General features: G+C 41.4%; 1 protein-coding gene across 4 annotated transcripts in view; it reads left to right on the top strand.

Moving 5' to 3' along the window:
• Positions 1-27134, top strand: part of NCKAP5 (NCK associated protein 5) — a 968925-nt gene that overhangs the window by 226528 nt on the left and 715263 nt on the right. The window contains exon 1 of one of the 4 annotated variants that reach the window (XM_060622498.3): positions 7764-7925. The exons of the other annotated variants lie outside the window; for them this stretch is intronic. Coding sequence (XP_060478481.1) covers positions 7875-7925 — 51 coding nt within the window. The 5' untranslated portion in view covers positions 7764-7874. Of the gene's footprint in view, positions 1-7763; positions 7926-27134 lie in introns of those variants that run through there. 4 annotated transcript variants of the gene reach the window in all.

A 27134-nucleotide genomic window follows, 5' to 3' on the forward strand; every position in this document is an offset into this window, starting at 1 on the left:
CACATGGAACACTTATTCCTTATTTCTTGTTTTAATGGTAAAGGGAATTGTGCCCCTCTCCCTTTTCATCTTTATTAACATCACCTCTGGCCCCCTCCTCCTTGTTTGAGATCAGTATCATGAGGAAGCATTTGCTTCTGAGGTTTAGGTATGTCTGATAAAAATAAAATAAAATAATCCTCTCATATATATACAAATTATGAACCTGCTATTCAAAAGACCACTCACTAGCCAGGTTACCCTGTTTCTCTGTGCCCCTGTGTTTCTGCAGGGATTGTAGAGCCTCGTGTTATTGCTTACCCTGCAGAGATCTCAGCTGACCTTTCAACAACTCCAGCAAGTTTTCTCCAGGAATAAATCAGTGAAACACAAAGGCCACATCAACGAGGGAGCCTTCAGGGCTTCCGAGATGTGTACCTTGGACATGGAACTCTCCTCTTCTGCCTCTAAAAGGCCAGAGTAGGAGTGGGCAGTGGGTAAATTGTTGCATCAACATACAGTAATTAATTCTGTGCTGGAAGTAGATGACACATTTGGAGACAGCTTGAAACAGCTCATGTAAACATAGGAAACATGGAGAGTGGGATTGACCAACTTGATGGAAAAGACAAGTTTGGTTGATGTTTGTCTTCTGGGGAATTATTACTTCAAATTCTGAGGCTCTATCAAATGTAGTACTAATTTATTTCGTATGTATCTCATTGGTCCTTGGGCATCTCGGTAAAACAAATTCTCTCAAAATACAAGAAGAGTTTTGAGATTTTTATTTTACCTTTATTTCCTGTTAATGCATAGTATAAGTAAACACTACTGTATTCTTATATTTATCTTATTTTCAGTTGTCTTACTACAGTTTGATTTTAAAAAGATTTTGTTATATTTCTTGAATGTTCTAGATATATTCCATGAGTAATTGTTTTTATATATTAGATTATTTCCAGTATTTGTATTATTTATTTCATTTTCACATCTTATTACATCTGCTCTCAAACAGTGTTGAAAAGTAAATAGTGATAGAGGACATTCTTATTTATGACTCTAATATAAATGCATCTTATATTGGCTTCTGGTAAATGCTTTCTTATGCATAGGAAGCATCCTCTGATGTTTATTTTACTTAAAGTCAAGAAGAGTTCTAATTTTTTTTAATATTATATTCATTTTTTGAGAGATAGAGAGAGACGAAGTGCAAGTGGGGAAGGGACAGAGAGAGAGGGAGACGCAGAATCCAAAGCAGGCTCCAGGCTCTGAGCTGTCAGGACAGAGCCCGACATGGGGCTTAAACTCATGAACTGTGAGATCATGACCTGAGCTGAAGTCAGACGCTTAACCAACTGAGCCACCCAGGTACCCCCAGAAGGGTTCTTACAAAATAGTAGTAAATGATTTTTAGCATCTAATGACATAATCACATTTTTATTTTAATTTGTTAACATAAACTTAATTGATTTTTAAAATATTGATTCATCCTTATATAAAAAATGAACTGTTCTCAGTCATAGTTTACTTTATCACAAGGCTAAATATAATTTTCTAACATTCTATTTAAAACACATTTAATTTTATAAAGGAAATTAGAGTTTCTTTTTTTATGCCAGGTTTATCAGACTTTGCATTAAGATACGCTGCCTTAGTAAACTTTGTTTCTTACTCTCTGTGTTGTGTGCTTTTCTTTCTTAATCAGGATGCTAAAGGGTTGCTTATTTTATTTGTCTTTTGAAATATTCAGCTTTCAGCTTAATTTATCCTTTGCTTGCTTGCTTGCTTGAGTTTCTGTTTTGATGTTGTCCCTTTCTCTTCCCTAAGATTTTCTCCCTACCTCATTATGAAAGTCTCAGCTCAAGTGCCTCAGAGAAAACTTTGCTGATGACATTTCATTGCCACCGTCCCATCCTAGGCCATCCTATTACGTTACCCTATGTTGTGTTCTTGATCACTTGTATCTCTATCTGAAATTACCCACTGATTTTTAGATTTTCAAACAGATTTCATTTGTTACAACCATTTTCAATTTAGAGAAACAAATGAAAAGATTCTATAGGATTACTGTAGACTTCACATCTAGTTTCCTCTGTGATTAACAGCTTATGTTAATTAGTATGGTACATTGGTCACAATTAATGACATGTTGTTATTAATTAAGATCGTGCTTTATTCACATTTACTTACCTTTACCTAATGGTCTTTTCCTGTTCCAAGATGCCATCTAGAATCCATTTACTTTTAGTTGTCATGTCTCCTTAGACTCTTGTGGCCTACCGCAATTTCTCAATCTTCCTTTGTTTATGATGATTTTGACAGTTTTTAGGAATATTGACCAGGTAAATTGTAGGATGCCCCTTGATTGAAATTTGTCATTATTTTTCATGATTACACAAGGGTTATGTTTTTTTTTTCAAGGGTATATACTATTAACAGGATATATCACAGACAACGTTGACCTTGATCTCCTGGCTCAGGTAGTATTTGTCAGGTTTCTCAACAGTGAATTTAACTATTTTCCTTCCTCTGTCCCTAGATTGTATTAAAAGTGTAGGGAGTTGTTTCTTTTCATTGCGTGTCAAATATCTATATCAATTATTTAACCGTGAATTTTTTGTTCATCTATTTATTATCAGCAATCATTCACTGCCATATTCCTGAATCTAGAAGAGTAGCAAAATAATAATAATAAAATTCCTAGTCACTGTTCAATGAATTTTCTTGAATTAATGTATAAATTGATTAAAAGCCAACCTATTTCCGTTTTTTTTTTCCTGTGCTCTTGTCTTCAAGTTTGTTTTCTTACATTTTTTAATTCCTTAAGTTAAATATTTAATTCATTTATTTTCAGCATTTTTTACTTTTTTTTAATTTTTAAAAAATGTTTATTTATTTTTGAAGAGAGAGAGCATGAGTAGGGGAGGGGCAGGGAGTGAGGAGGAGAGAGAATCCTAAGTAGGTTCCATGCTTGTCAGCGCAGAGCTCAATATGAGGCTCAATTTCATGAACAGTGAGATTGTGACCTGATTCAAAATCAAGAGTCGGGCACTTGACCAAGTGAGCCACCCAGGCACCCCTATCCTTTCATTTTAAAATAAAAACATTTCAAGCTATAAATCTTCTTCTGAGTTTAGCTGCATCCCAGTTTTGATATGAAATATACTTGATTGTTATATTCATATTAAATAACATGTATTATACATTTATTGCATTTTTGATTCTTGGATTAGTTAGAAGACTATTTTTTAAGTTAAATCCACTTAGATTTTTGTGGATTTTTTTTGTTCTTTCCTCATTTGCTTCAAGGAATGTTACTGTTTTCTTTGTGGCCACATAGGTAATCACTTTCTGTAAATTTATATCCAATTAGACATAAAAAAAGACTGCATTTTCTGTGTGTAAGGTACAAATGACACAGTTCTATATACACAAATAAGATTTTTGTACTCAGTCTCTTTCTGGCTCCCTGTTTGAAATATTTAGAATTTGGGTTTCAGAATCTTACTGTACTGGACATTATAACGTTATCTTCTGTTTCAAGACAGAAAACTTTTTAACCCTTATATTATTAGAATTCACTGTGGTTATTGTCATCTCTTTGGATTCCACTTTAACTTTTAGTTATTCTTGGTATATCACTTTGGTTTTGTTTTGTTTTACCCTCTTTTCCCTCTAGCCACAGGACATGAGTTTCCATTGCCCTCTAGGCCTGAAATGCTCTCTTCTATAAAATCCTGTGTCCCCTTATTATCTGATATAGCCCCTCTGCTGACATCTTCCCAAATTATTTTACAAAGATGAGTCATATGCATACTGTTTTGTAACTTGGTTTGCTCTAGACCAGTATGTCCAAATACCAACCTCGTCTCTACCCAGGTGATTTTTAGAGCACTCACACCCCGCTGCCCCATTCCAAAATAGACCCCTTGACTTATATGTCAGAAACTTGCTCTTCATGCATTCTTCTGCCCACTGATGTTTCCGTTGTAAACCTAAAATCCAGGAGTCATCTCAGGTTTGATTCCCTATTCAAGGGAGATGCTAGGGGCAGAGGGTGGTGGTACAGACCTGTGCACAGAGGGAGGTCCCCTCACAGCTTGGCTGTACCCTTTGAAGTGGATCCTGGCATCCTATAGGTTTCCTTGTAGCAAAACCGTTGAATCATTGGCCTCATTTAGAGTGTAGCTACATTTTATGGCCTCCCGGACTATGAAGGTAAAATTCACAAGGCCCAGAAAATGTAAATTACAATAACGTCTTTCATTTTCTTGGTCAAAATGCTTTGAGTTGCAGGAATGTTTTTATTTTTATAACTCTATCAAACATTTTTTATGGAGGTTTGCTCCTTCTTACCCCAGGCTTAAACACATTCTAAAACAAGGCTTCTCAAACTGGCTTCTGCCTCAGAGCCACTCAGGGATTTTTATAGAAATTCAAATTCTGACCCAGGAGGTCTGGGGTGGGTCAGGCTTATACAGATCTAACAAGTTCCAGTACTGGGAATATTGCTAATCCTGTGGCCCACACTTTGAGTAGCAAGGACATGAAGTCCTTCTGAAAAAAAAATTTTTTTTTGAGTTTGTTTTTGTGTTTAGTTCCTGAGCCCCTAAAAAAAAAAAAAAAATCTCTGTAATTGATAATGTTTCATTTTTTTAATGGATTTTTTTAATGTTTATTTATTTTTGAGAGAGAGAGAGACAGAGTATGAGTCGGGGAGGGGTAGAGAGAGAGGGAGATGCAGAATCCAAAACAGGCTCCAGGCTCCGAGCTGTCGGCCCACAGCCTGATGTGGGGGGCTCAAACCCTCGAGCAGTGAGATCACAACCTGAACCAAAGTCGGATACTTTAACCAACTAAGCCATCCAGGTGCCCCAACACCGTGAATAGGTTCGAACAACTTGAAAATCCGTATTATTTATTAGGCTTAGCTATAAATATTTATTTCAAAAAATCAACTGAATTTTGGAGAATCAGAATTTGTTGGCTCAGACAAGATGCGAAACAATATGAACAAGATGAAGGTCTAACATGACATGAGATAGAGCTTGTGGAGTGGTCAACCCATAGTGTTCCCAGGACTTCCTGGTTTCAGCACTCCAAGCTGTGCTTCTCAGGGAATGCCTCAGTGTGGGGACACTATGACAGTTAGTAGTGGCATTAGAAGGACTCTTTTGTGACCTAGAACACATCTTGTGCTCCCAAAGTGTTTAAAAGTCACAGTATTCCTCAGGGTGCCTGGGTGGCCCAGTTGATTAAGCATTCAGCATCTCTCAGTTATGATCTCAAGGTTCGTGAGTTCAAGCCCTGTCTCAGGCTCTGCGTTGACACTGTGGAGCCTGCTTCAGATTCTCTGTCTCCCTCTCTCTCTGCCCCTCCCCTGCTTGCTCTCTATCTCTGTCTCTCAAAGTAAATAAACGTTTTTAGAAAAGGCACAATACTCCCTGCGACAGTATTGGTGTGTAGCTTAAACAACAAATCACTTTTCCTTAATTACTCCTTTTAAGAGGTAAGCAGGCTTAGACCCTTATCACAGGGATGAAGTGGGTTACCCAGGGTCATGTAATATTGCCTGAGGCTTTAAGTTCTTTATCTATACTCACGGTGGGTACACAGTGCTACTCACTCTCTAAACGCAATGCGTATTAAATTGGATTTTGAGCGATTAGTTTTATTTTGGAACTTCTCCTTAAGATGACTTATTAAAAACAAAAACCTGAAAACTTCTCTTTCTTCAATTTTGTAAAGCTGTATACCCCAGAGATAAACCAGATATATTTTCAAAATTCTGTCTTTTGAAAGCTGAATTTCTTCATGGTTTACATGTGGCAACATTAGTCACAATTGCTGGTTACTCTCCATGGAATTTTAGTTATCTTACTACCTATGATATTAATATTATTTGAAACATTTACCTCACGTGTGCTAGAATTGCCTATAAAAACAAACAAAGGTCATATAGTACCTCCTCCTTCTAGTGCGATTGCAAGATAAATGACACAAATCCATTCTAATTGGATCCAGAAATCCCTGGGCATTTGGCAATTAGTGGTAACAATTGTTCCATTAATAATGTATAATATTTCTAATGCCAAGTGTGTTGTGTGTTATTAAGCAAAAAAAAAAAAAAAAAAAAAAAAGGCTCTGAGAAAGTCTTGATTTAAAAAACAATCTTGAGTGTGGCAAAACTTCAGTTTTGTGATGATTCAACATGCAGTGTGGATTTATTAAAGGCTGAAATCAAACCGTTCTTCCAGAATGTAAAAGAGGGGTCTGGAGCAGTGTTCTGCTTAAAATCAGTAACTCACTAAAAAATGTCTTCAGCCACAACCAAGTAGTAGGCATTAGATACGGGTCATCAATTTTCACTGGAATGGTGGCAATGTCAGTTAGTATTTGTCAAAACCCTAAATACCTTGTAGTAAAATATTGCAACAATAGACTGTAAATGTTTGCCTTCGAAACTCTTGGAGAAGTAAGTATACATGTGGACCTGGAAAATTACCTGAGAAACTGACTAATAGAACTGCTTCCATGCAGAGATGCTCTTGAGCTTGGAACATATCCCAAATTAGATATATTGAGATTGCCAAGCCGTAGTTTGCAATTCACATATTCCAGTACTTTCCATGGCAGCCTCTTAGGCTCCCCAGTGGTGGGGTCCTTTGACTGTTCATACATACATGGGGGACTTTGTTCTCTGGAGCATGAAGCTACAGTAAGATTTGGTAGAAAAAAGACTATGTGGGGCATATTTGTGAGCTGTGCTTAGATGGTAAACTCAAACATTGAAAAAAATCCCAAAGTGAGTAGCTTTTGAGTCTTCTGATCCCAGATGGAGTTAAAGACCAGTTAAAGACCACAGTTTAGTATTACTCAGTGGCTCTGCAGGTCTGTCTATATTATGTAAAATGTCAGGAAATTTTGTGTTGGAAAAGTCATGGAGCCATTAGAAGGGTATGTAACAGATCTTGGTTTACCTGTGGCCAAGCCATTTTGTCCCACATTAATTCCTTTGGCCAGGGAAAAATGTTACTCTCTTACTTGAATTCTTGTTTCCCTGGTCTTGAAAATGGGTCACAGGCAATCTCCTTTACTAATAGGTTTATCTGCTATTCCAGAGATCTCAGGAATCACTCATATTTACAACACTAAAGGATCTACTGGCTGGAGTCAGTTTTCTCTCTTGAGACACCTTTTTCAAATATTTAGTCTTAGAAATGGCTGGTGATCAGACTCATCAAGAAAATATAGGAAATGGCTATCCTGTTTGGTTTTATATTCTGAATCTTCCTGTGGCACTTATGTAAGTCACTGCCAGCCTGTAGAATGACAGATCTCCTTGTGTTGAATTTAAGCTCCTTGAGGACCCAGGCCAGGCATTCATCCTTGTGACTTCCCAGATCTAGGTCGGCCCATCAGAGAGGTCTCCCTGAGTGCCGCCCTCTTTAGGAACTCTCTGGTCCCATTCATTGCATCTCTCAACAGCCAGCCTGTAATGGAAGACAGTCCTGTGCTCTGTGCTTCAGCATCATAGCACACACCACACTGTCTTGTCTGTCTCTCCAAGTAGGCTCTGGGGATTGGATCTTTCACTTTTGTATCTCCAGTGCCAAATGCAGTAAGTGCTCAATGCATGTTGAAAGAAATGAATGAATGGAAGGCTCTTGATAAAGAATAGTTGAATTAAATCAAACAGGCACACCCTTTAGCTATCGCTGGGGTAGGATTTAGTGCAGGTGATGTAATGTAACTTGACAGGGTAGTTAAATATTGACAGGCAGGAGGAAGCATACTGGGAATGTTCAGAAAGAGGAAAGGAAGGTTTGACTGTGGCTGTCAGATCAAAGAGCTGAGGTGGTAAGGAGCCAAACTGAGTGGCTGCTGTGGTCCTGATGACCCAGGAAGGTCATTCGCTGGTTCACTTGGCTTCTGCTTCAGTAGAGGTAAGGTTGGGAGCCTGGCTGGGAAGATAATGGGTTGTGATATGAGTAAATGCAGACTCCGTGCCTGTGGCTCAGAGATGGCTGGCATCCCAGACACTCTGCTGGCCGCCCATTCTTGTACAGCTTGGAATGATCCTCATTTAAGGCAAGGAACATGAGTTCTGTTTGAATCTATCTCCTCTCACCCCACCTTAGCACGTTCCCAAATGATTGGTGCTTTCACACAAGCTCTTAAAGTGATTGGGGTTGGATGCTGGTGCATGCCTTTGGAATGCTTAGTTGAGGACTTTGTCCATATGAATTCATTTGTGAGTGCTCTTTGATGCTAACGATTAGAGACATGCATAGCGATAGGATTAGGAGGTCATGAAAGTGTGCCGTGCTACCTGGATGCTGCTTTGTATATGCAGGGGTGGGACTGGAGGGAGACATACATTAGGCAGTGTTTTTAGCTCTCCTATCAAATGAGGGAGCAAGCAGAGGTGAGTTCAAGGAGAATATTGGGTAGTGAGAAAATGCCAACAGACAGCAGTCAGAGCAATGGTTTAAGCAGGTCTGGCTTTGCATTCAGGAAGGGATACGGGTCACCTTGAGAAAAACACCTTATTTGATTTTAGAAAGACTTTAATCAGTTGAAATATCTCAGGTTAGTTTTTAAGCAAAGAAAAGCTGGTGTCCTGCTCATAATTAAATAGTTACAGGCAGCATGAAGAAACAGCCAAGGCAAGTAGTTTCTTTTTAGTACCTTCACTTGTCTTTTAGGGAAGGAGAAAATTCTGGGTGGCTGACATGGGTTCAAATCTCAGCTTAGCAAGTGACCGAGGCAGCTTAATCTCCAGGGGTCTGTATTTCTTCATCTGTGAAATGGGTGGAATGAAGCCACCTCACTGGTTGCTGTGAGGCTTGAATGAAATAAGACATACAAAGCCACACTGGAGTCTGCCTGGTCTGGAGCAGTTCTGTCCAAAATATCAGCTTCCCTTCCCCAACTTCAAAAGGCTTATTTTCATTTATCTCTTTTTGGATAACAGCTTTATTGAGATACAATTCACATACTCTCATACCCACCCATTAAAAGTGTGCTATTGGGGGTGCCTGGGTGGCTCAGTCGGTTGAGCATCCGACTTGAGCTCAGGTCATGATCTCACGGTTTGTGGGTTTGAGCCCCACGTTGGGCTCTGTGCTAACAGCTCGGAGCCTGCAGACTGCTTCAGATTCTGTGTTTCCCTCTCTCTCTGCCCGTCCCCTGCTCACGCTCTGTCTCTTTGTCTCTCAAAAATGAATAAAAGTTAAAAAAAAAAATTGAAAAAAGTGTGCCATTCAGTAGTTTTTAGGATATTCGCAGAGTTGTGCAGCCATCACCACTACCTATTTTGAAACATTCTCTCATCATAAAAAGAAACTGCATATGTGCTAGTGGTTACTCCTCATTTCCTCTCAGTGTCCCCAGTTTTAGACAACACTGATCTCTTTTCCGTCCCTATAGATTTTTGCTGTTCTGGACAGTTCGTAAAAGTAGAATTATAGTATGTTATCTTTCGTGTCTACTTTTTCACTCATCATGATATTTTCAAGGTTCATCCATGTGGTAGCATTTTTTATTGCCAAATAATATTCCATTGTATGGAGATACAATATCTTATTTATTCATCACTCAGTGCAAATTTAGATTATTTCTACTTTGGGGCTGCTACGAATAGTGCTACTATGAAATTCATGTAGCAGACTTTGTGTGGACAGATGTGTCTATCTTATCTTTTTTTAATGTTTAATATTTATTTTTGAGAGAGAGAACACATGAGTGGGGGAGAGGGGCAGAGAGAGATGGAGATACAGACTCCGAAGTAGGCTCCAGGCTCCCAGCTGTCAGCACAGTGCTTGACACGGGACTCAAACCCACGAACCGTGAGATCATAACCTGAGCCGAAGTCGAATGCTTAACCGACTAAGCTACCCAGGTGCTCCTATCTTATCTTTTTAATATGGTTGTAAAACTAGGCTCTCCCACCCCATCTTCCTGAGGAATTTTGAGAGAGTGCAATAGAAAATACTGGGGTAGGCCACATTTTCCCCTGCAGAAGTTAAGGGAAATGGCAAAATGCTCACGTCTCTCCTTCAGAATGTTGTTCTACAACAAATGAGTCTTTGGCACTGTTTAAAGTCTTCTGTAAAAGTGGATCAAATAAACCAGCTTCCTGTACTAGCTTATGTGAACTTTTATATGTCTTGAGTTCTATATACATAATCACTATAGGGTCAAGTGTGTGCCAGGCATGCATATAAACACACTTTTTGTTTGCAAAAAAAAAAAAAAAAAATCATGAATGGTTTTACTGCTTAGGAAAATAGAAGCAGCATATGGAAGGGAAGGGGTTGCAAAATCAAATGTTCAAATGGCCCAGGGAAATGAGGTAAATAAATGAAATACATGTCTGAGCTAAGCAACTCTGGGAGTGCAACGAGTCATAGAAAGTCACCCATGGCCTTATTGTTGTGGAGTCATTAAGGAGTGGGGGTGACTGTGGCAAACCAGAGAGTATGTATCCTGTATAAAAGGGGCAGAAAACATTGGAACTTGAGTTGATTGTGCTCATGTAGGTACTTGAGCTTACGTGGCAATGTCTTCTCATTTTTTAAAGCAACTAATTTTAATTTTTTAAACCCACTTTTGGTCCAAATGAAATACGTCTGTGAATCACATTGGCCCCACTGGGGATCAGTTTGTGGCCTTTCAAGTGAGGTAAAGCATATTACTTGGTGACCATAAAATCTGGGGGCTAATTCCCATGTCGTCCCTCCAATGACTGCATTATTCTTGGTTTGTCCCCATTTCTCTGACCCTCTGTTTCCTATTTGGAAGATAAGGGGGTTTGATGAAATGAGCTCAGTTGGCCTTTTCATCTCTAACGTTCCAGGCTTGCATAAGGACAGCCCCAGTTCAGGGTTCTGTCTCTGACACATTATGTGGAATATATTATGGACAGAAACCTAGTGTTCCAACTGACAACATACTTACAAGGCAGAAGGCATTCTAAGTAGCCTCCTTTACCCCTCTTACAGTGTGAGTCTTCTCCCAGCTTTTGGGATCTCCCAACTTTTGGCTGAAAAGGTCCTTTATTTTACCTTCATTCTGGAAGGATATTTCCTCTGTGAATAGAATTCTAGGTGGACAAGTTTTATTTTCTTTCATTGTGACCAAATATGTCCTCAGCCTGAACTCATAGGGCTAAAAAAAAAAAAAAAAAAATGCATCACCTTATTACTGTGTTGAACACTTTGTCTATTTTTTATTTATTTAAAACCTACCTGTTACAAGCACCAAGGGCAATGGAGTTCTCTAGTTCTGATATTTGAGGATTTCATGGCGAAATGTTTCCAGTCAAGATGCCCAAACGTGGCCCAGACCGCAGCCCCAGTAATGAAAGCACTATGTGTCTGCCTTGCCCTGGTGGGTGCCACGCAGTGGTGCCTTGATGCTGGGTTGCAGACTGTGGGAAATCACAGCCTGGATACCAGCTTGAGCTGCGGTCTTGAGTTCACTGCTCTTAGAATTCTTCTTCATTTCTCTCACAAGAGGCTGGTGTGGGAGTAACTTAAAACGGTACTAAAAGGGGGCGGGCAGGAGAAAGGGGAAAATGGGTGATGGGCATTGACAAGGGCACTTGGTGGGATGAGCACTGGGTGTTGTACGTAAGCGATGAATCATGGGAATCTACCCCCGAAACCAAGAGCACACTATAGACACTGCATGTTAGCTAACTTGATGATAAATTAAAAAGATAAAATTAAATATATAAATAATAAAAAAAATAAAAACAGTTATAGAAGAGCCGCATATTTCTCTGTTTGGGAGTAGCCCTGAGGTCTGAGCAGTCCAAGTACCACACACTTGGGTTTGCTGTACTTTTCATTCCTTTTATTAATTTGCTGTTCCCATTTGACAGTTCATGAGACTGAGGTGCAGTGCTCGTTCACGGTGTGGAGTGATGAGCTGCAGAACTGAAGTCAGGATGCCCATCACCCAACGTACTTGTCGGTCACTTGGCTGCACTGATGGTTTCTGCCTCAGCTAAATAAATCGCTAAAGCAAGGGCGGAGAAGTCCCAGGTAGTAGCTTGTAACACTGTCCTCTGAAATAAATGTCAGCTGTAGGGAGCAGTTGGTAAAGGCCCAAGTCATATGTTGCCTGTATTTAAGTGAAGTGAGCCTCCAAGTTTCTTCCTGTCTGCTCCTTGCATTCAGGCAAATTTGCCTTTGAAACTCTTGACGGAGAAGTCTTAGTTTTAAAGTAAACAGTGTGTTTCCCCGTCACAGCTTAGCATTTATCACAACCCCCATTGTTTGAATTTTTTGTTGTTGTTGTTACAAGTTTCAGACAAATTTCTCTCATTGCGGTTGACATTCATTCCCTCCTGCTCCTTTTCTTCTCACTGAAAGTGCTGAACAGCTGGCTGCATTGACGACATTAATAGCCCTCTGCCGTGCTGGTCTATTCAACCCATATTCCATCTCCAGCCTTCTCTTCTCCAGGCAAAATAATGCCGGGATGATTCAGCCTTTGCTCCCAGGTCCTATTTTGCTATCCTTTGATCTACATTGTGGTCCTCTGGATCCTCCCATTGAAGGCATGGAGGACAATAGTTCCATCTTGTAAACAGTGCACTGAGGCCTCTCAAATGAGAGGTCACAAAGCCCGGAGCTCCCGTCCCAACCCCTCGGATTAGCATGTTTCCCACAAAGTGCGCAGAGGCGTGAGCTCTCTGCTGGAAGGACACCTGCCACTGACCGGGCACTTTGCTGGCTGGTTGGCAGGCTGACTTCCTGAGCTCACGGAATCAACCTGAGAAAGAGCGTCCGGGGTTGATTCCATGCTGTGACATCTTTAGGAGTGCCGCAATCTCACCTCCTGGGAGAGAGGTGTGTGCCTTCTGTCAGGGAGGGGGGGGGGGCGGGAGCGGGGGAGGGGGAAAGGCAGTTGGAGGCTAATGGGAAATCGCCATTTGGGGTTGTCACAAATCATGAGATACTGGAAGAACTGGCCCTTCTGGCTCCTTTGGGGCTGATCCCAGCAAAGTGCCAATGATCAGGGGCCAATAATTGGAAAAACCAGATGAGTCAAATGGAAGAGAATGTGCTCCCTTAAAAGAAACAAAACAAAATGCTACTTTTTTTTTTTTTTGTATTTTAAAATATACTCTCTGGGACAAAAATAAAGATATTTTCATTATTCATATTAAAGTGTGAGAAGAAAAGTGGTTTTCATTTTAAGCAACATTTTTAAAGCAGAGTATCTGGCAACCCGTTCACTGAAACTTGCGTTTCTTACTCTCATTCTAAACATTGACCCACGCTTAGATGCATGCAAATGCAAATGTTTGGCAGAGAAGGGTTTTGTAAAATAAAAATATGCTGCACTTGGAGGCCTGTTTTTCCTAAACTTGGAAAGTCGCATGTTGCTTTAGAAATAGAGTTTTCTCCAGCATAAGCCCCTTTGATCTTGGGTCCTTAGAGGTTTCTCACACAAGCATAGAATGGGTAGTCTGGGCCAAGCTGAAATCCTATTGAGTGACAAAAACAGAAAAAAAAACAGCTAATAAACATCCTGTGGAGTGTGGCTGTTTCAACATGATACCCAATGAACTTGTTTGGATAATGCCCAAACCGATTCTTTTCAATGGTAGGTTGGGCACTAGACCTTTTCCCCTGCAAATCCAATTTAACAGTAGAGGGGGACTCCCATCTTTCAGTCATAGCCAGGCCATTCTCAGAAGCCCAGGGTGTCCATTTGCCGGGATTGTTCTCATCAAGGCAGCACAGAGGATGGCTTCTCTCCCCTTCGAAAGATGCCAAATTCTCAAATACTGAGACTTTCTCAAATGTGAAAAAGTTGTTCCAGAGTAAATGTTTTTTTCTCTATAGTCTGATATGTGATTTCTGACAAACACATCCAAAAGGTGTCTCTACTGAGCCTGTTTCAGAAAACAGAACACGTGGATTTGCTAGGAAAGGAGGACTGGAATAAGATGTGTCCTGATTTCATTCTGGAAAAGAAGGGACCTCATCTGTCCTGTTTCCCACTGGAGCCAGGGTCCCATGAGGCCCCTGGCATGGAGGATGGCGTTGTCCAGTTACTTGTTTTATGTGTAGTAACCTGCCGCATCATGAAGACCTAGGGGAGACCTCAGATTTCTCCAAGCCAAACAGAAACCTAAGATCTCTTAGCAGCAGAGAGGACTGACACTAAATGAGGAATAGAAATATTTCATTCACTGTGACTATTGGTATAACTCACTGATTCTCAAAATCCAACCAAGTTGCTTTCGATTTACCACTACCGCTCACAGTGATGTTTTACTTTTGCTCAGATAAATTCGTCTCTGGGAATCAAAACCATACTTGATTGCTGTCTGCACCTGTATCTAGGACTATATATCCATTCAGAATAAGTGATGTACTTCAAAAATGGAAAAAAAAAAAAAGAAAAATAGTTTTGCCCTTTTTTTTGCCCCAAAAGCCTCAAAAAAAAAAAAAAAAAAAGTCTTTGTATACAGACAAGGGATGTGTGGCTACAACAAAATATTTGAGAAAGAAATAAAAATCCCATTTTGAGGTAGAGCTCTATTTTGGGAATTAAGAGTTTACCTTAATTAAGGAAGTTGCAAATTATTTGCATGTCCTGTTGCCCTGTTGCCCTGTGGTCAATGGAACCCCTGGTGAGCAAACAACACTTGTTCAAAGCAAGAGCCAAAGCCCCTCTGACCTTTCAATGGATTGTCTGAGGGGGGATGGTCAGCTGGACCCACAGTAAACTGGCCTGCAGCTGCTCTGCCAGCTGGCTGTCACACACAGGAAAACTTGGAGGGGACCCATGGCCCCACCAGATGCCTTATGGCAGGGTTCAGTTGATGCCCCACACAGTGCAGACCAGTTCCATATTTCATCTACAATGACTCGGTTTGCATGTCGTAGCCATTACTTTCAGACTAGCAGAGGGAGCACCTCCCGTTTATAATTTAATTTCGCAAATGCACGAGCTGTGGTTGCATCAGCAGCCCCTGGCCACCGCCAACTCACAGACTTCTGGCATTTTGCAAGGAACTCCAGATACACAGTCTCTTTGGCTGGGACACAGTCCTAGTGGCAACATGAATAACCCACTTTTGCCAGTATGAAGTGAGGTCGCATCAGTGGGGACTGCAGGAGTGAATTAACCCGTTTAACCCAACTGAGTAAATCTGAGGATGTAGTGGAGAGAAGCAGCTTGCTCTGTGTATTTACTGATTTGGGAAACGGCTAAGCATAAAGGGAACATATTGTGGGTCAGAGTTCAACACCAGAGAGGAATGAGAGAAACCTGTCAGTGAGTCCCTGACACACCAGACCACTTGAGGGACCCTTAGCCAGGGCCTACATCTGTCCCTGAATTTTAAATGCAATTTAACTCTCTTGATAAGTTAACTCGTGTATTAAAGAATATGTAAAAATATCATGCTTTGTCCCCATTTGCAGCCCTAATAGACTTCTTACAGAGGAAATCTGATTTTTATAGCTGAAGTTGTGACAGCATCATTATTAGAATGGCCTAGCCAGAAAGAATTGTGGCATCTGAGCATGATGTACATGGTGGGGGCAAGGTGGTAGAGAGAGAGGCATTATATTGAGCCGAGGAAGGATTTGTGTTTCATAAACACAAGGATGGGCCTAAATGTGAATCGATGTCATTCCTTTTTTTTTTTTTTTTTTCATGAAGCAAGGAATGACCTCAATTTTTCCTCCCTGTCTTTACCCTTTGGCTCTTTTGCCCTTTGCTGCTTAGTGATAATGGGAGCATTTCATTGCCCTTGGGGTAAATGATTCCACTTGAACAATTTACCATGTGAAAACCAAAGGGGACAGGTTTTCAATGTGGAAAATGCTTTAACCTCAGAAAACCAGAAGGCAGACTCAGTTTGGAATGACAGCCTGTCTCTGAATCACAGAGTGTGCATATATGAAGAAATCTAATTAAAGTATGTGTCCTGATAACTCTCAGTTTTGGTTAAGAATTAGCCTTAACCTAATTCTTATTTTGTAAGAATTTTAGAGCATTTGTGACTTTAAGAACTATGTTTTATGTGACTTCTGAGTTATGACAGAAATTGCAATAGCATGACATTTAGTACGGCATTGATTTTTCTTGGAACCCATCGTAAGTGGTTTTGCAACTATAGAAGAATACTGTAATGATACCTATTATGTGCACAGCCCCAAGGGAACCAGGACAGTGAGGTGTCCTTGTATTCTCACTCATGATGCAGTGCTAAACTCCAGACAAATTGTACAAACTCTTATGACCTTTTGAACAACCAACCCTTCAACTCCATCACTCTTTACAGAAGAATGGGAAAAAGCTAGTGTCCATTGGGACTGGAACAATAACGTAAATAAGTCAAGCAGGGTTGATGCAGAATGGGGTACGCATAGATTTTCATTTCCTTCTTGGGGAATACAATGCTACTCTGCTTCCTCTGTTATGATAGGATAACACGTTACTGCAGGAACATGGTGTGGGCCTGGTGTTGCCAGATCTAACAACTCTTCAAGAACAGCTAGAAATGAAGATTTTTAAATAAAATCTTCTGATTTGTAAAGGTTAGCTCATTTAAAAAAAACTTTTTGTTTTGAGGTAATTGTAGATTTGCATGCAGGTGTAGAAATAATCTAGAGAAATCCCCTACACTTTTCCTCTTATTTCTCTTGATGGTAACATCTAGCATGCTCTGGTAGCAGGGATCACAACCTGGATATTGACACCAATACACGGATCCAATACACTGACCTTATTGGCTCACTATTGCTAAACTTCGTGCAGACCAATCAGAGCACATCTGATGGACAGGATTGGACTGTCTTACTACCTCTGCTTGCAGCTTCTGTGTATTACACTCTTGCTAGATTTAGGAGACCAGCCCATGCCTTTCTTTGGATCCCCACTGCTGAAGCTAGAAAAGCTGTTTAGGACTTTACTAGAAGGTAAACCTCTCCTAGCTCTTCCTTCCGGAATGCTTTTCCAGTCTTTTGGTCTGAGTTCCACTCCCTCCCTGCCTGTCTGTGTGTGCAGTGTGGGCTCTCTCTGACACTTGCACCTTCTTTCCTCATGGTACATTCTCACCCACATGCTGGCCTCAGCTTCCACTTAAACTTGGTCGATTCTGCTTGTGTCCTTCAGGCAAGCCTGTCCTTGCAGGCCCACTGGACTCCCAACCATCTCATACGTGCTTTCTTCAAATTCCCTCCCACCTGCTTTTTCTCCCCTAAACTCCCAACACACACTGAAAGCAAGCACTTCAAGGTGGTGCATACCCAAAGTATTTGTTTGTGCTGGAATTTTGATCTCAAATATTTGTTTAAATAAAGTGATTCACGATTTGGAGATTACAACTTTGGAGTTGTTTTGTTTTTACAACATCTGTCATAAAAAGCCAGTTTCTATTGTAAGTGATTTTAAGGCCTCTATGGTATTTTTTTTTTTTTTAATGCCAATAAAGTCTCAGAGTGTTGGGGTTGAAATATGCTTCTAGATTTCTTTCTGTTTTGTAATAAGTGAAGCTGGAGACTGCCCTGAGTGTTTCTTGATTGTCCTCACTGACCTTGGCACCTTTCCAACCTAAGTGTAGAAATAGTTCCCATGCCATTCCTGGTCATTCCTGGTCACCATGACAAAATGTGGGAAGAGGCATTACTCCAGAAGAAGGCACAGTAAGGGAGACCAAAGCCTTCTGAGTACCATTGCCAACATTGGAACGTGGAGTTCAGAATCAGGAAGAACATGTCAGGGAAGAAAAGGGGCATAGCCTAGTGTTTCCTCAGCACACAGTGACCATTATGGCCTTTGGTGGGTCACAGTCCATAGCCAGCTGCCTTCTCTCCATTTTTTGACCCCTCAATATTGTGCATGAACAGTATTTAGAGGTAGGAATAATAAAACTTAGTTTGAAGCTCCTTCTCAGATGACAATAACCATCCTCATCTAGCAGAAATGGTGATTCTCAAGTGTGTGTATATCATAGGGAGGAAGCAGGGGAAGAAGAAGGGGATAGAAATAATGGGAAAATAAACCCAAAGTCAAATTTCCCTGGAATTAACTATAGTTGATCCTTGAACAAGATGGGGCCAGAGGTGCCAACCCCCCTGTATGATCAAAAATCTGTATATGACTTTTGACTCCCCAAAACTTAAGTACAAATAGTCTCCTCTTGGCCAGAAGTCTTACTGAGAGAACATACATAGTCGATTAAAACACATTTTGTATGTTAAAAGTTTTACATGCCATATTTTTATAATAAAATAATCTAGGGAAAAGAAAATGTTAAAATCATAAGAGAAAATACATTTACAGTACTGTACCTTATTTTTAAAATTCCACATATAAGTAGATCCATGCAGTTCAAACTTACACTGTTCAAGGGTCAACTGTGCTTCGTTTCTGGGCTCCCACACTGTTGAATTAATGGATCATTGGGCTTATGCTTCCCTTACCAAGCAAAAGAAATCAATTTTAGGAGAAAGGAGCTAAATTGTGCTTGGGTCCCCACTCCCTTTATCTCAGTTAGACCAGAGAGCACAGAGGTGTTCTTCCTATTCTGTTTTGTACTGTCCCTGGTTTCTCCAAGCCCTTCCTCAATTTGACTCTGAAGGCTGAGTCTCCATGGGTCCTGGCCAGCGCTGCCTGCCTCTCCACTGAACGCAGTGGAAATGAGTGGTGCATCCATCCTTGGGCACACACACTAGTCATTCTTCTTCCCTCTGATGATCCTTCTTTTTGCCACACATGCCTTCCCTTGTGTCCCACAAGCCCTGCCATTGCCTTCCCAGATGGCACATTCATTATGCCAGCCATTACCTGGCAGCCCTGCCTTTCAGAAGGCAAAAGCCTTCTCTATGATCCCAGGTATCTCTCCTTCCCTCACTGATATACATGACTCTGCAGCAGAGAGGACGTGGCAAAGACTGGGTCCTGTTCTTCCTGATCCTGCTCTGTGGGACACAGCAAATGACAGAGGCTTTGCCCTTCAGTTTTCACATCTGAAAACAGTAATATGCGGTAGGGATTGTTACTGTCTCTCTTTTGTAGGTGAAGAAACTGAGGCTAGGAGAAGTGTAGGAAACTTTTCCAAGGTCTCACAGGTATGGCAGCTCCATATCCAGGGGAGGACTTTATACTGATGGGATTTCCAGTACCCCTCATGTCATGGACTATAGGAGGGGAGGGAAGGGGACTTCCTTGAGTGCTTTAAAGTAAGTCACTTTACCCCTGGGGACCTTTTAATAATGATCAGTGCCTAGGATTCTGATTTAGTCTGAGGTAGATTTGAGTATCAATAGTTTTTAAAAGCAGCCTGGGCGATTTTAGTGTACAGCCATGATTGAGATTCCTCCTCTACATCAGCTTCAGCACCTGTCAGAACTATATGGAGCACTCGGTAATACACTGTCACTGGGCTTCAGTCCTGGAGTTTCAGATTCTGTAAGTCTGTGGTGGGCCTGAGAATTTGCATTTCTAACAAATTCCCCATGAGGCTGCTGTTGCACATCAAAGTTGGGGATCGCAACTTTGCACATATGTGGATGGAAGTTTGGGGCGTAGATAGGTCTTCATACTTACTGAGCACCGGCTAAGTACCAGGCAGATTGATTACATTATATGATTTAGCCTATAGGTGACACTTCATCTTCCCAAGAACCTTTTGATTTAGGTATTATTATTCCCATTTAATATATGGAGGAAACTGAACTCCACAGAGGTTAAATCTTTGCTTCTCAAACTGGAATACATGGGGATGTAGCAGGGATTATAGAAATGACACTGTGAATATCACATAACTTCCTGGTCCATGAATTTCATTGGCATTAGCCATACTCCTTGCTGAACAGGCTTGGACAGTTCAAAGGGAAATACCCCTGTTACCTGTACGTTGATTATCTTAACTTTAATGTATATTCTAGGCCAGTGGAGCCAACAAGGTGCAGTAGATTGTTAAATTATGGATATAAATTCTGCCCATTCTACTTCATAGTTGACATGAAGAGGCAAATGGAGGGTAAAATGAGGCTTGAGAGTCATTATATTACCCTGTGGATAGAGTCACGTTTCAAAGCAGCCTTGGGCTCTCACTTTACCGGGTCTGTGATTGACTTTTATAATGGAGAAGACGGAGCTGGCTTTATTATAGCATCTCTAGTACCACTTTTATTAGTCATTAGTTATGTTACAAGGATGTTTCCTAAATAAGTTTTTACCTTATTCCAGTTATTATGTCTAAGAGTTTTTGGGGACATTTTGATTTAAAAAAGTCTATTTTTATGTGGTCAGCCGTATAGGTTGATCTTCCATAGCAAAGTCTGAGTAAATGCACATACTAAAAATTTTTTTAATGTTTATTTATTTCTGAGACAGACAGAGTGCAAGTGAGGGAGGGGCAGAGAAAGAGGGAGACACAGAACTTGAAGCAGGCTCCAGGCTATGAGCTGGCACAGGGCCCGATGTGGGGCTCAGCACAGGGCCCGATGTGGGGCTCAAACCCACAAACTGCAAGATCATGACCTGAGGTGAAGTTGGAAGCTTAAGCGACTGAGCCACCCAGACACTCCAGTAAATGCACGTATTATAAAGTCATCTCTTATGAGCTTCCTCATGGACACACATTTCTTCATCATTCTTGAGTCATGGGCTCCTTTATGAACCTGATGAGCAGTGTAGGTTTTCCTAGAGTAGTACACACGCAGAGGGCCTTGCTTTTCAGAGCATCCATAGACCACTGAAGTTCATCCATGGATCCTAGCCATAGGCCCCAGATTCAGAAACCCCTGCTCAAAGCTTCTCTATGACAAAGTCTGTGACTGTCTGAAGTTGTATCTGTAATGTCAGGTGCACTGTCTGGCTAGGAAGGTACTCAGTCAATGTCAGAGAATGAATGATTTCTGTAAGACCAATGAGGTAGAAAAGGTGTTGAGTACTTGTAGTTACTGTGACATAAATGTTGTGTTTGTAACAGCATGTCAGGACATTATGGTGTGACAAGTTACCCCCAGACCTCTGTTGGCTGCCCAGCAGGAGGAGTACAGGGAGTATTCTGTCTGAGTCAGCCTGTAGCATGATGTCAGTGTATTCTGGTCTCTGACACTAAGTCTATATATACTATGTGGCTCCTTGCCTTGTGTTCTCTCTACTTGATTTAGTGCCATGAACCCTGACTATTTGGGCTTAGATTGTCAAAGCTGCCTCCTACAGTTTCTTTTCTTTATTTCATGTTGTTCTCTGCAATCTTGGCTTGAAGCATGAATCCCCAAGCTGGTTTCTGTGGTCAACCTGGCACAAACAGGGAAGATTCTAACCCTGGGCATGGAAGTCTGGATATCTTTGGAGGATGCAGCAGGGAGAGTAATCTCCATGTTATGATATTCACAATTTACTTCAAAACCCTTAGACCAGTGTGATTTTAAGTATGTGCTAGCTAGTTTAAATTTCATCATAGGGGACGGTCAGATTTCCTGAGAATTCCCATGCCAGGTGTGGTTAGTCATACTCCAGGGGAAGCTTCTAGAAGCATTTTAGCCAGCTACCCATTTGTTAATACCTGAAGTTTTGTGAACGTCAGAATTTGCTTCTGGTTGTGAAATTAGTGAATTGCTAGTTAGCTTGACAAATGTTAGAAATGATCTCATTGGTGAAGTTCAAGGTATTAATATTTGATCTATATGGGTAAGCTATTTGTATATATATTAGTTATATGTATTCTGTAAGCTTACCTCCCTATCTCTCTCTCTCTCTCTCTTGATTTACCACTGAAGCATAAACAGGGTTGAAGACTAGTAAGGCCTGTCACTTGCTCCTTTGGAGATGGCACTTGAATCTTGTTTTCTTTTTTTAAAGGTTTATTTATTTTAAGAGAGAGAGAGAGCAAGAGAGGGGCAGAGAGAGAAGGAAAGAGAGAGAATCCCAAGCATGGGGCTCGAATTCACCAACAGTGAGATCATGACCTGAGCTGAAATCAAGAGTCAAACACTTAACTGATTGAGCCACCCAGGCACCCCGAATCTTGTTTCCTATGTCTTTGCATAGTTATAATTGCTCAATGTCTACTAAAAGGATAATAGGATACTGCCTCTGGGATGTTTGGTGTCTGCCTCTAGAAAACCTTTCATGACAGGTGGTGAGAGTGGCATAACCAGGACCTAGATGTGGGGCTTCCTTGTACTTGCCCAACAGGTTCTAAGGCCTTTTTCATGCCTGTTGGCTAATCCATGTTTATTGAATAAATATTTACATATGTGTAGGGGCATCTGATCTAGGTTTGCTTTTTTTTATATATAACTCAGTAGCAAGGTCAGACTTGTTTGATAGATGTCATTATCTACCAAAAAGGACCTCTGTGTTTTGTGCAAGCAGATTGGTGGAAAACAGTTTACAGCACCCTGGCTCTATGGAAGATTTACTTTCAAGAGAGATTCCATGTATTAAGTTTTGCTGTGGTAACAACCCACAAAAATGCAGTGGCTACAATAAGCAAAATTTATTTGTCATTCTTTGGGGTTGCTATGGCTCTGCTGGGTCCTTCCTAGGCTTGGCTAGGCTAGACTCCAGCCTGTAGGGTGGGCCTGCTCCATCTACCTTGTCCCAGAGCCCAGACTGCAGTAGCAATCCTCCCTGCTATGCAGGGGCATGTTGACCTCCTGGAAGAGGCACAAACACAAGAGGAGCAGGCCAGAAGGCTCTGCTTGGAACTGGCTGTGACTTCTGCCCAAAGTCATTGGTGGTGGGAGGTGCTTTGAACTTGTCCTACCAGTGGGAGTAGGAGGAAAAGGAGAATTATGAGCAGATAATATAATCTATCACCCTCCAAGGTACGTGACAAGGCCTTAGACAAGGCCTCTCTGTCCCCTTAGTCACCAATGGAATGTCAATTACAGTCAGTTCCTTAAGCATTAACAAGTATGTGTCAATTGCCATCCGTTTGCAAGATGGGAATGAATCAGAGATGTGAAAAGCATAGTTCTTGGCCTTGGGGAGCTTTTAATCTTAGAAGGAAGAAATAATTTGTGCCTCAGAGAGCATTTAGGTTTACCATGGAGCAGCATTCAGACAGTTGAAAAAATACATATACTACACACAAAGAGAGCACAGACTTTGGGCCATCCCCAAATCTATTGTACGAGTAGGAACAGTGGGCCTGTTGTTCTGTGGCAGCACTGACTTGACTCCATGGCTCCAGGAGAGGAGAGACCAATGGTTTCATGACTCCCCTTTTTGTGGTCACACCTACAGTCAGGTGTTTTGTCCCCACTCAGCAGTGAGAAGAAAGGTCTATGGGCTGTGTACCTCTAGGGACACTACTTAAGTTTTCTGGGTCCTTGGATTTTTCTCTTAGAAAATGAGACCTGTAGACTAGCTCATGAAGTCTGTGATCCCAGATACATAGGTATGATCTGCCTTTGGGTTCTCTTTGGCCTAGATCCCCTCCAATTAGGGCAGCTAAGAATTATGAGACTGTTCTCACCTATCCTAATGCTGGCTAGTCTTGATACCCTGTAATCTCCCCCTCTCAAACATCACTATAAAATCAGGCTCACTTGTGTATGTATACAGTGTGTGTGTGTGTGTGTGTGTGTGTGTGTGTGTGTATAAATTTGTTGTCTAACCCCAAACTTTGGTTTTGTTGTTACATGATTTGAAGTTGAAGAATTTGTTGCATATCAATTGTAGTGTTCTCTGTGTTTTGCACTGTCCAGGATGGCACTTATGGGGTATCTTTTCTCAGAATAGTCACAGTGTGATGCGTATTTCACAGCAGCCAGCTTGGGAGCTGGGGACACACTCATTCATGGCATTGGCCTCTTCTTTTCTTTCTTTTCTTTTTTAAAGTTTATTTATTTATTTTGAGGAGAGAGAGAGAGAGAGCATGCAAGCATGAGTGTGGTACGGGCAGAGAGAGAGAATCCCAAGCAGATTCCTCACTGCCAGCACAGAGCCCATTGTGGGGCTGGAACCCACGAATTGTGAGACAATGATCTGAGCCAAAACCAAGAGTCAGATGCTTAACTGACTGAGCCACCCAGATGTCCCCATGGCACTGGGCTCTTCTAAAGGAGCCCTGGGCTCAGCCTATTAAGGGGACTGCCTCGTTCTCCCCATCCTGTGTAGGGGTGCAGGGAATGTGATTGTTTGCCTCCCCTCCATCTCACCCACCCGCTCAGCCTCAGCCCCAGCCCCCAGCCCTATCCCTTGCCCATCTTCTTCCCAGGCTTGCTGAATTGTTTTGAATGCTGTGGTAAATGGATTTTTCTTCAATGGAAACTGGGCAAATCTGGTTTGGACTACAAACCACTCAAGGTTTTAAAAGAAGCCAACAGTTGGGACCAGGATTAGACTGGTTTCTCTGTTTTCATGGTGTACAGACAAGCCCTAAAGGAAAACAACGTAGTTATCCTGAGAGCAAACACTTGTGCTTCTAAGAAAACTTGAAAATCTCCACTGATCAGCACCTGAACAATAGCATCTCCTTACTTGCAAGTTAAGGCAAAATTCCTGGAACCCTTATTTCATCTTTAATAAGCATTTCTTTATGATAAGCATTTCTTATCATAAAACTCGGCTCCTGTGCTTTTCATTTGGTGTTGTATGAATTCACTTGTTTGCCAGAACAGATGTGGCTAGAGTCTGGTATGAACCTGGGGCCCAGAAATGCCTCATTTTCCTATTTGGGGGAATACTCTCTGAGTGTTCTTCTTGTTGGATCTGAGACACAGGGGGACTCAGGAGAGTTGTCAGAAAGGTTGGGTTCATGTTAAAAATAGTGCTAAAGACTGAAGACTCCCCTGCCTCCAGTGGGAGAGACAAGAGTCTGGTTGATAAGAACAGTGCAAATCCTCCTGGAAGGCAGGGCCAGGTGGATCTTGAAATGGACTTTGCTTCTTTGCATGAAGGTTAAGGAGCTACAGTGTGGCTTAGGTCAGTGTCCCTGGGAACACACCAATGTGGTCTGTGTCTGCCCAGGCCTTTGCGTGCATGGAGTTTACTCAGCAGAAAGCTCTGTCTGCATTCCTGCCACAAATAGATTCCCAACTTTGATCTTCTATTAACTTAATTAATCATTAAACTGTTTTCCCCCATTAAACTCCTTTTACTGTTTTTCAGTGTCTTTCTCTCTCTCTCCCCCTTCCTCCCTCTCTCCTTTCTTCCTTCCATCTTTATTAAGAGTTTTTGTTGTTGTTGAACAAATTGGGGCTGTACCAAAAGGACATGAGGCAGACCCAGCCTCAGGGAAAAGTGTGGAATGGGGAGGTGCTTGGTGAAAGCCCTCCCAGCCCTGTCTCTTTCCTCCTGTGTCATAGCTTGGCCCTTCTGACTTGGGATTCCAGGGTTTTTATGCTCCATTCTAGCTACCCACACAACCCCTTCCCCTGGCATCCCACTTCTTATCTTCTCTCACAAGTGGCCTTTCTCCAGAACTCCTCAGGACTCATCAGAATGATTCATTCTTTTAGTGCAAATCAATGTAGCTAAGTGAAGGGAAATTGTCCTCATTCATCTGGGAGAGAAGAGAATAACTTTATCAATACTAAGGTAAAACTGCCTAAAATCCCCTCTTCACTCAAAGGTTAAATCAGGCTTCTAATTTGAGATGCTGCTGTTGATTTATTGATGACATGTGTGATTAAGTAAAATCCCAACATGACGAGAAACGATAATAGGCTGGAGCTTTGTAGAAGGTGCTTTTAAAAAGCTGTGGATCTTCAAATTAGGGAGTTTATAGATGTTTAAATTATTCCCCCAAAGCTTAGATACTATCAAAGGATGGCCTGTTTTCTATTTTACCAAAAGAGACAACTTATAAAAACAACTTCCATTAATTAATTCAGTAAAGATGTATACCTACTGTGTTGTGTTCTGTTGTAGATACTGGGATACAGTGTTAAGAGAGACGAGCCACTGTTCCCATGGAGCTATACCTCTAAAAGGAGAGATAGCAGTAGTATAGGAACACCTGGGAAAGATGTATGGTAGGAAGGAAATTAAACAGAGGGATAAGATCAGTTAGGACCAAGGGGGAATTGGTGGTTTGTAGGGGGGGGTGCAGTTAAGACCTACATGACAATAAAGATACTAATATAATAAGGAGGCAGGCCTTCAAAGATCTGGGAGAAGTGTGATCTAGGAAGGGGGAAGCAGCAAGTGCAAAGGCACTGAGGTAGGAATGAAGTTGACATGGCTAAGAAACATAGAGGTAAGTGTAGCTGGAGTATAACAAACAAGAATATTGTTTGGATAAGAAACAGGAAATGTAGGCAGTGGTCACTTTCTATTTGCTCTTGTAGATCATGCTAGATCATGATCTTGTAGATAGATCATGTTTGAATCTAGGTCTGACAAATGTGGGAAGCCTGACCATTGGTAGTGAATCCCTGCACTGCATGATCTGAGTACTTAAATGCTGCCGGAGAGTTGACAGAAAAGGAACAAATTGAAAGTGAGTTTTGAAATCCAGGAGGAAAAATGATGGCTGGAGAGAGAAAGGCAAGGGGGTCATCTGCTAGTAACATCATTTATTGAAATAAAGGATATATGAATATCCCAAAAGTCAAGAGAGAAGGACAGTCATTTGCAAGAAAGAACAATTGGCAAATGTCCCTTGGCATAATACAAGCATAGAGTGGTATAGTTTTTCTGCTTATAAAACAAAATCTGGGGGCACATGCGTGGCTTAGTTGGTTAAGCATCTGACTCTTGATTTTGGCTCAGGTCATGATCTCACGGGTTTGTGGGATTGAGCCCCACATTAGGCTCCATGATGACTGTGTGGAGCCTGCTTGGGATTCTGTCTCTCTGCCCCTCTCCCTACTAAAATAAATAAACATTAAAAAACTTTTTTAAATGAAATCTGTAACAAAACTTTAATTCCTCATATCGCTTTTCATGCTATTGTGCTTTTGCTATACCTTGCTCAATTTGGGGGTTTTACTTCAATAGTTCAGTGGGACAGGGAGCCCAAATGCCCATTCTCCCCCAGTCATGGTCAGAATGTTGACAAAACCAAAGCCAGTCTCTTAACTCATTCAATTCAGAGCACTCAAGGTAACAGGTAACGTAGATCAAGCAGGCCCCAGGCCACCTGAGTGTGCAGAGCAAGCTGGTTCCCCAGGGGAGGCCCAGTGCAGGACAGTCACTAGCTC

This window comes from Panthera onca, chromosome C1 (assembly GCF_046562875.1).
Source record: "Panthera onca isolate mPanOnc1 chromosome C1, mPanOnc1 haplotype 2, whole genome shotgun sequence".
NCBI classification, from domain to species: domain Eukaryota; kingdom Metazoa; phylum Chordata; class Mammalia; order Carnivora; family Felidae; genus Panthera; species Panthera onca.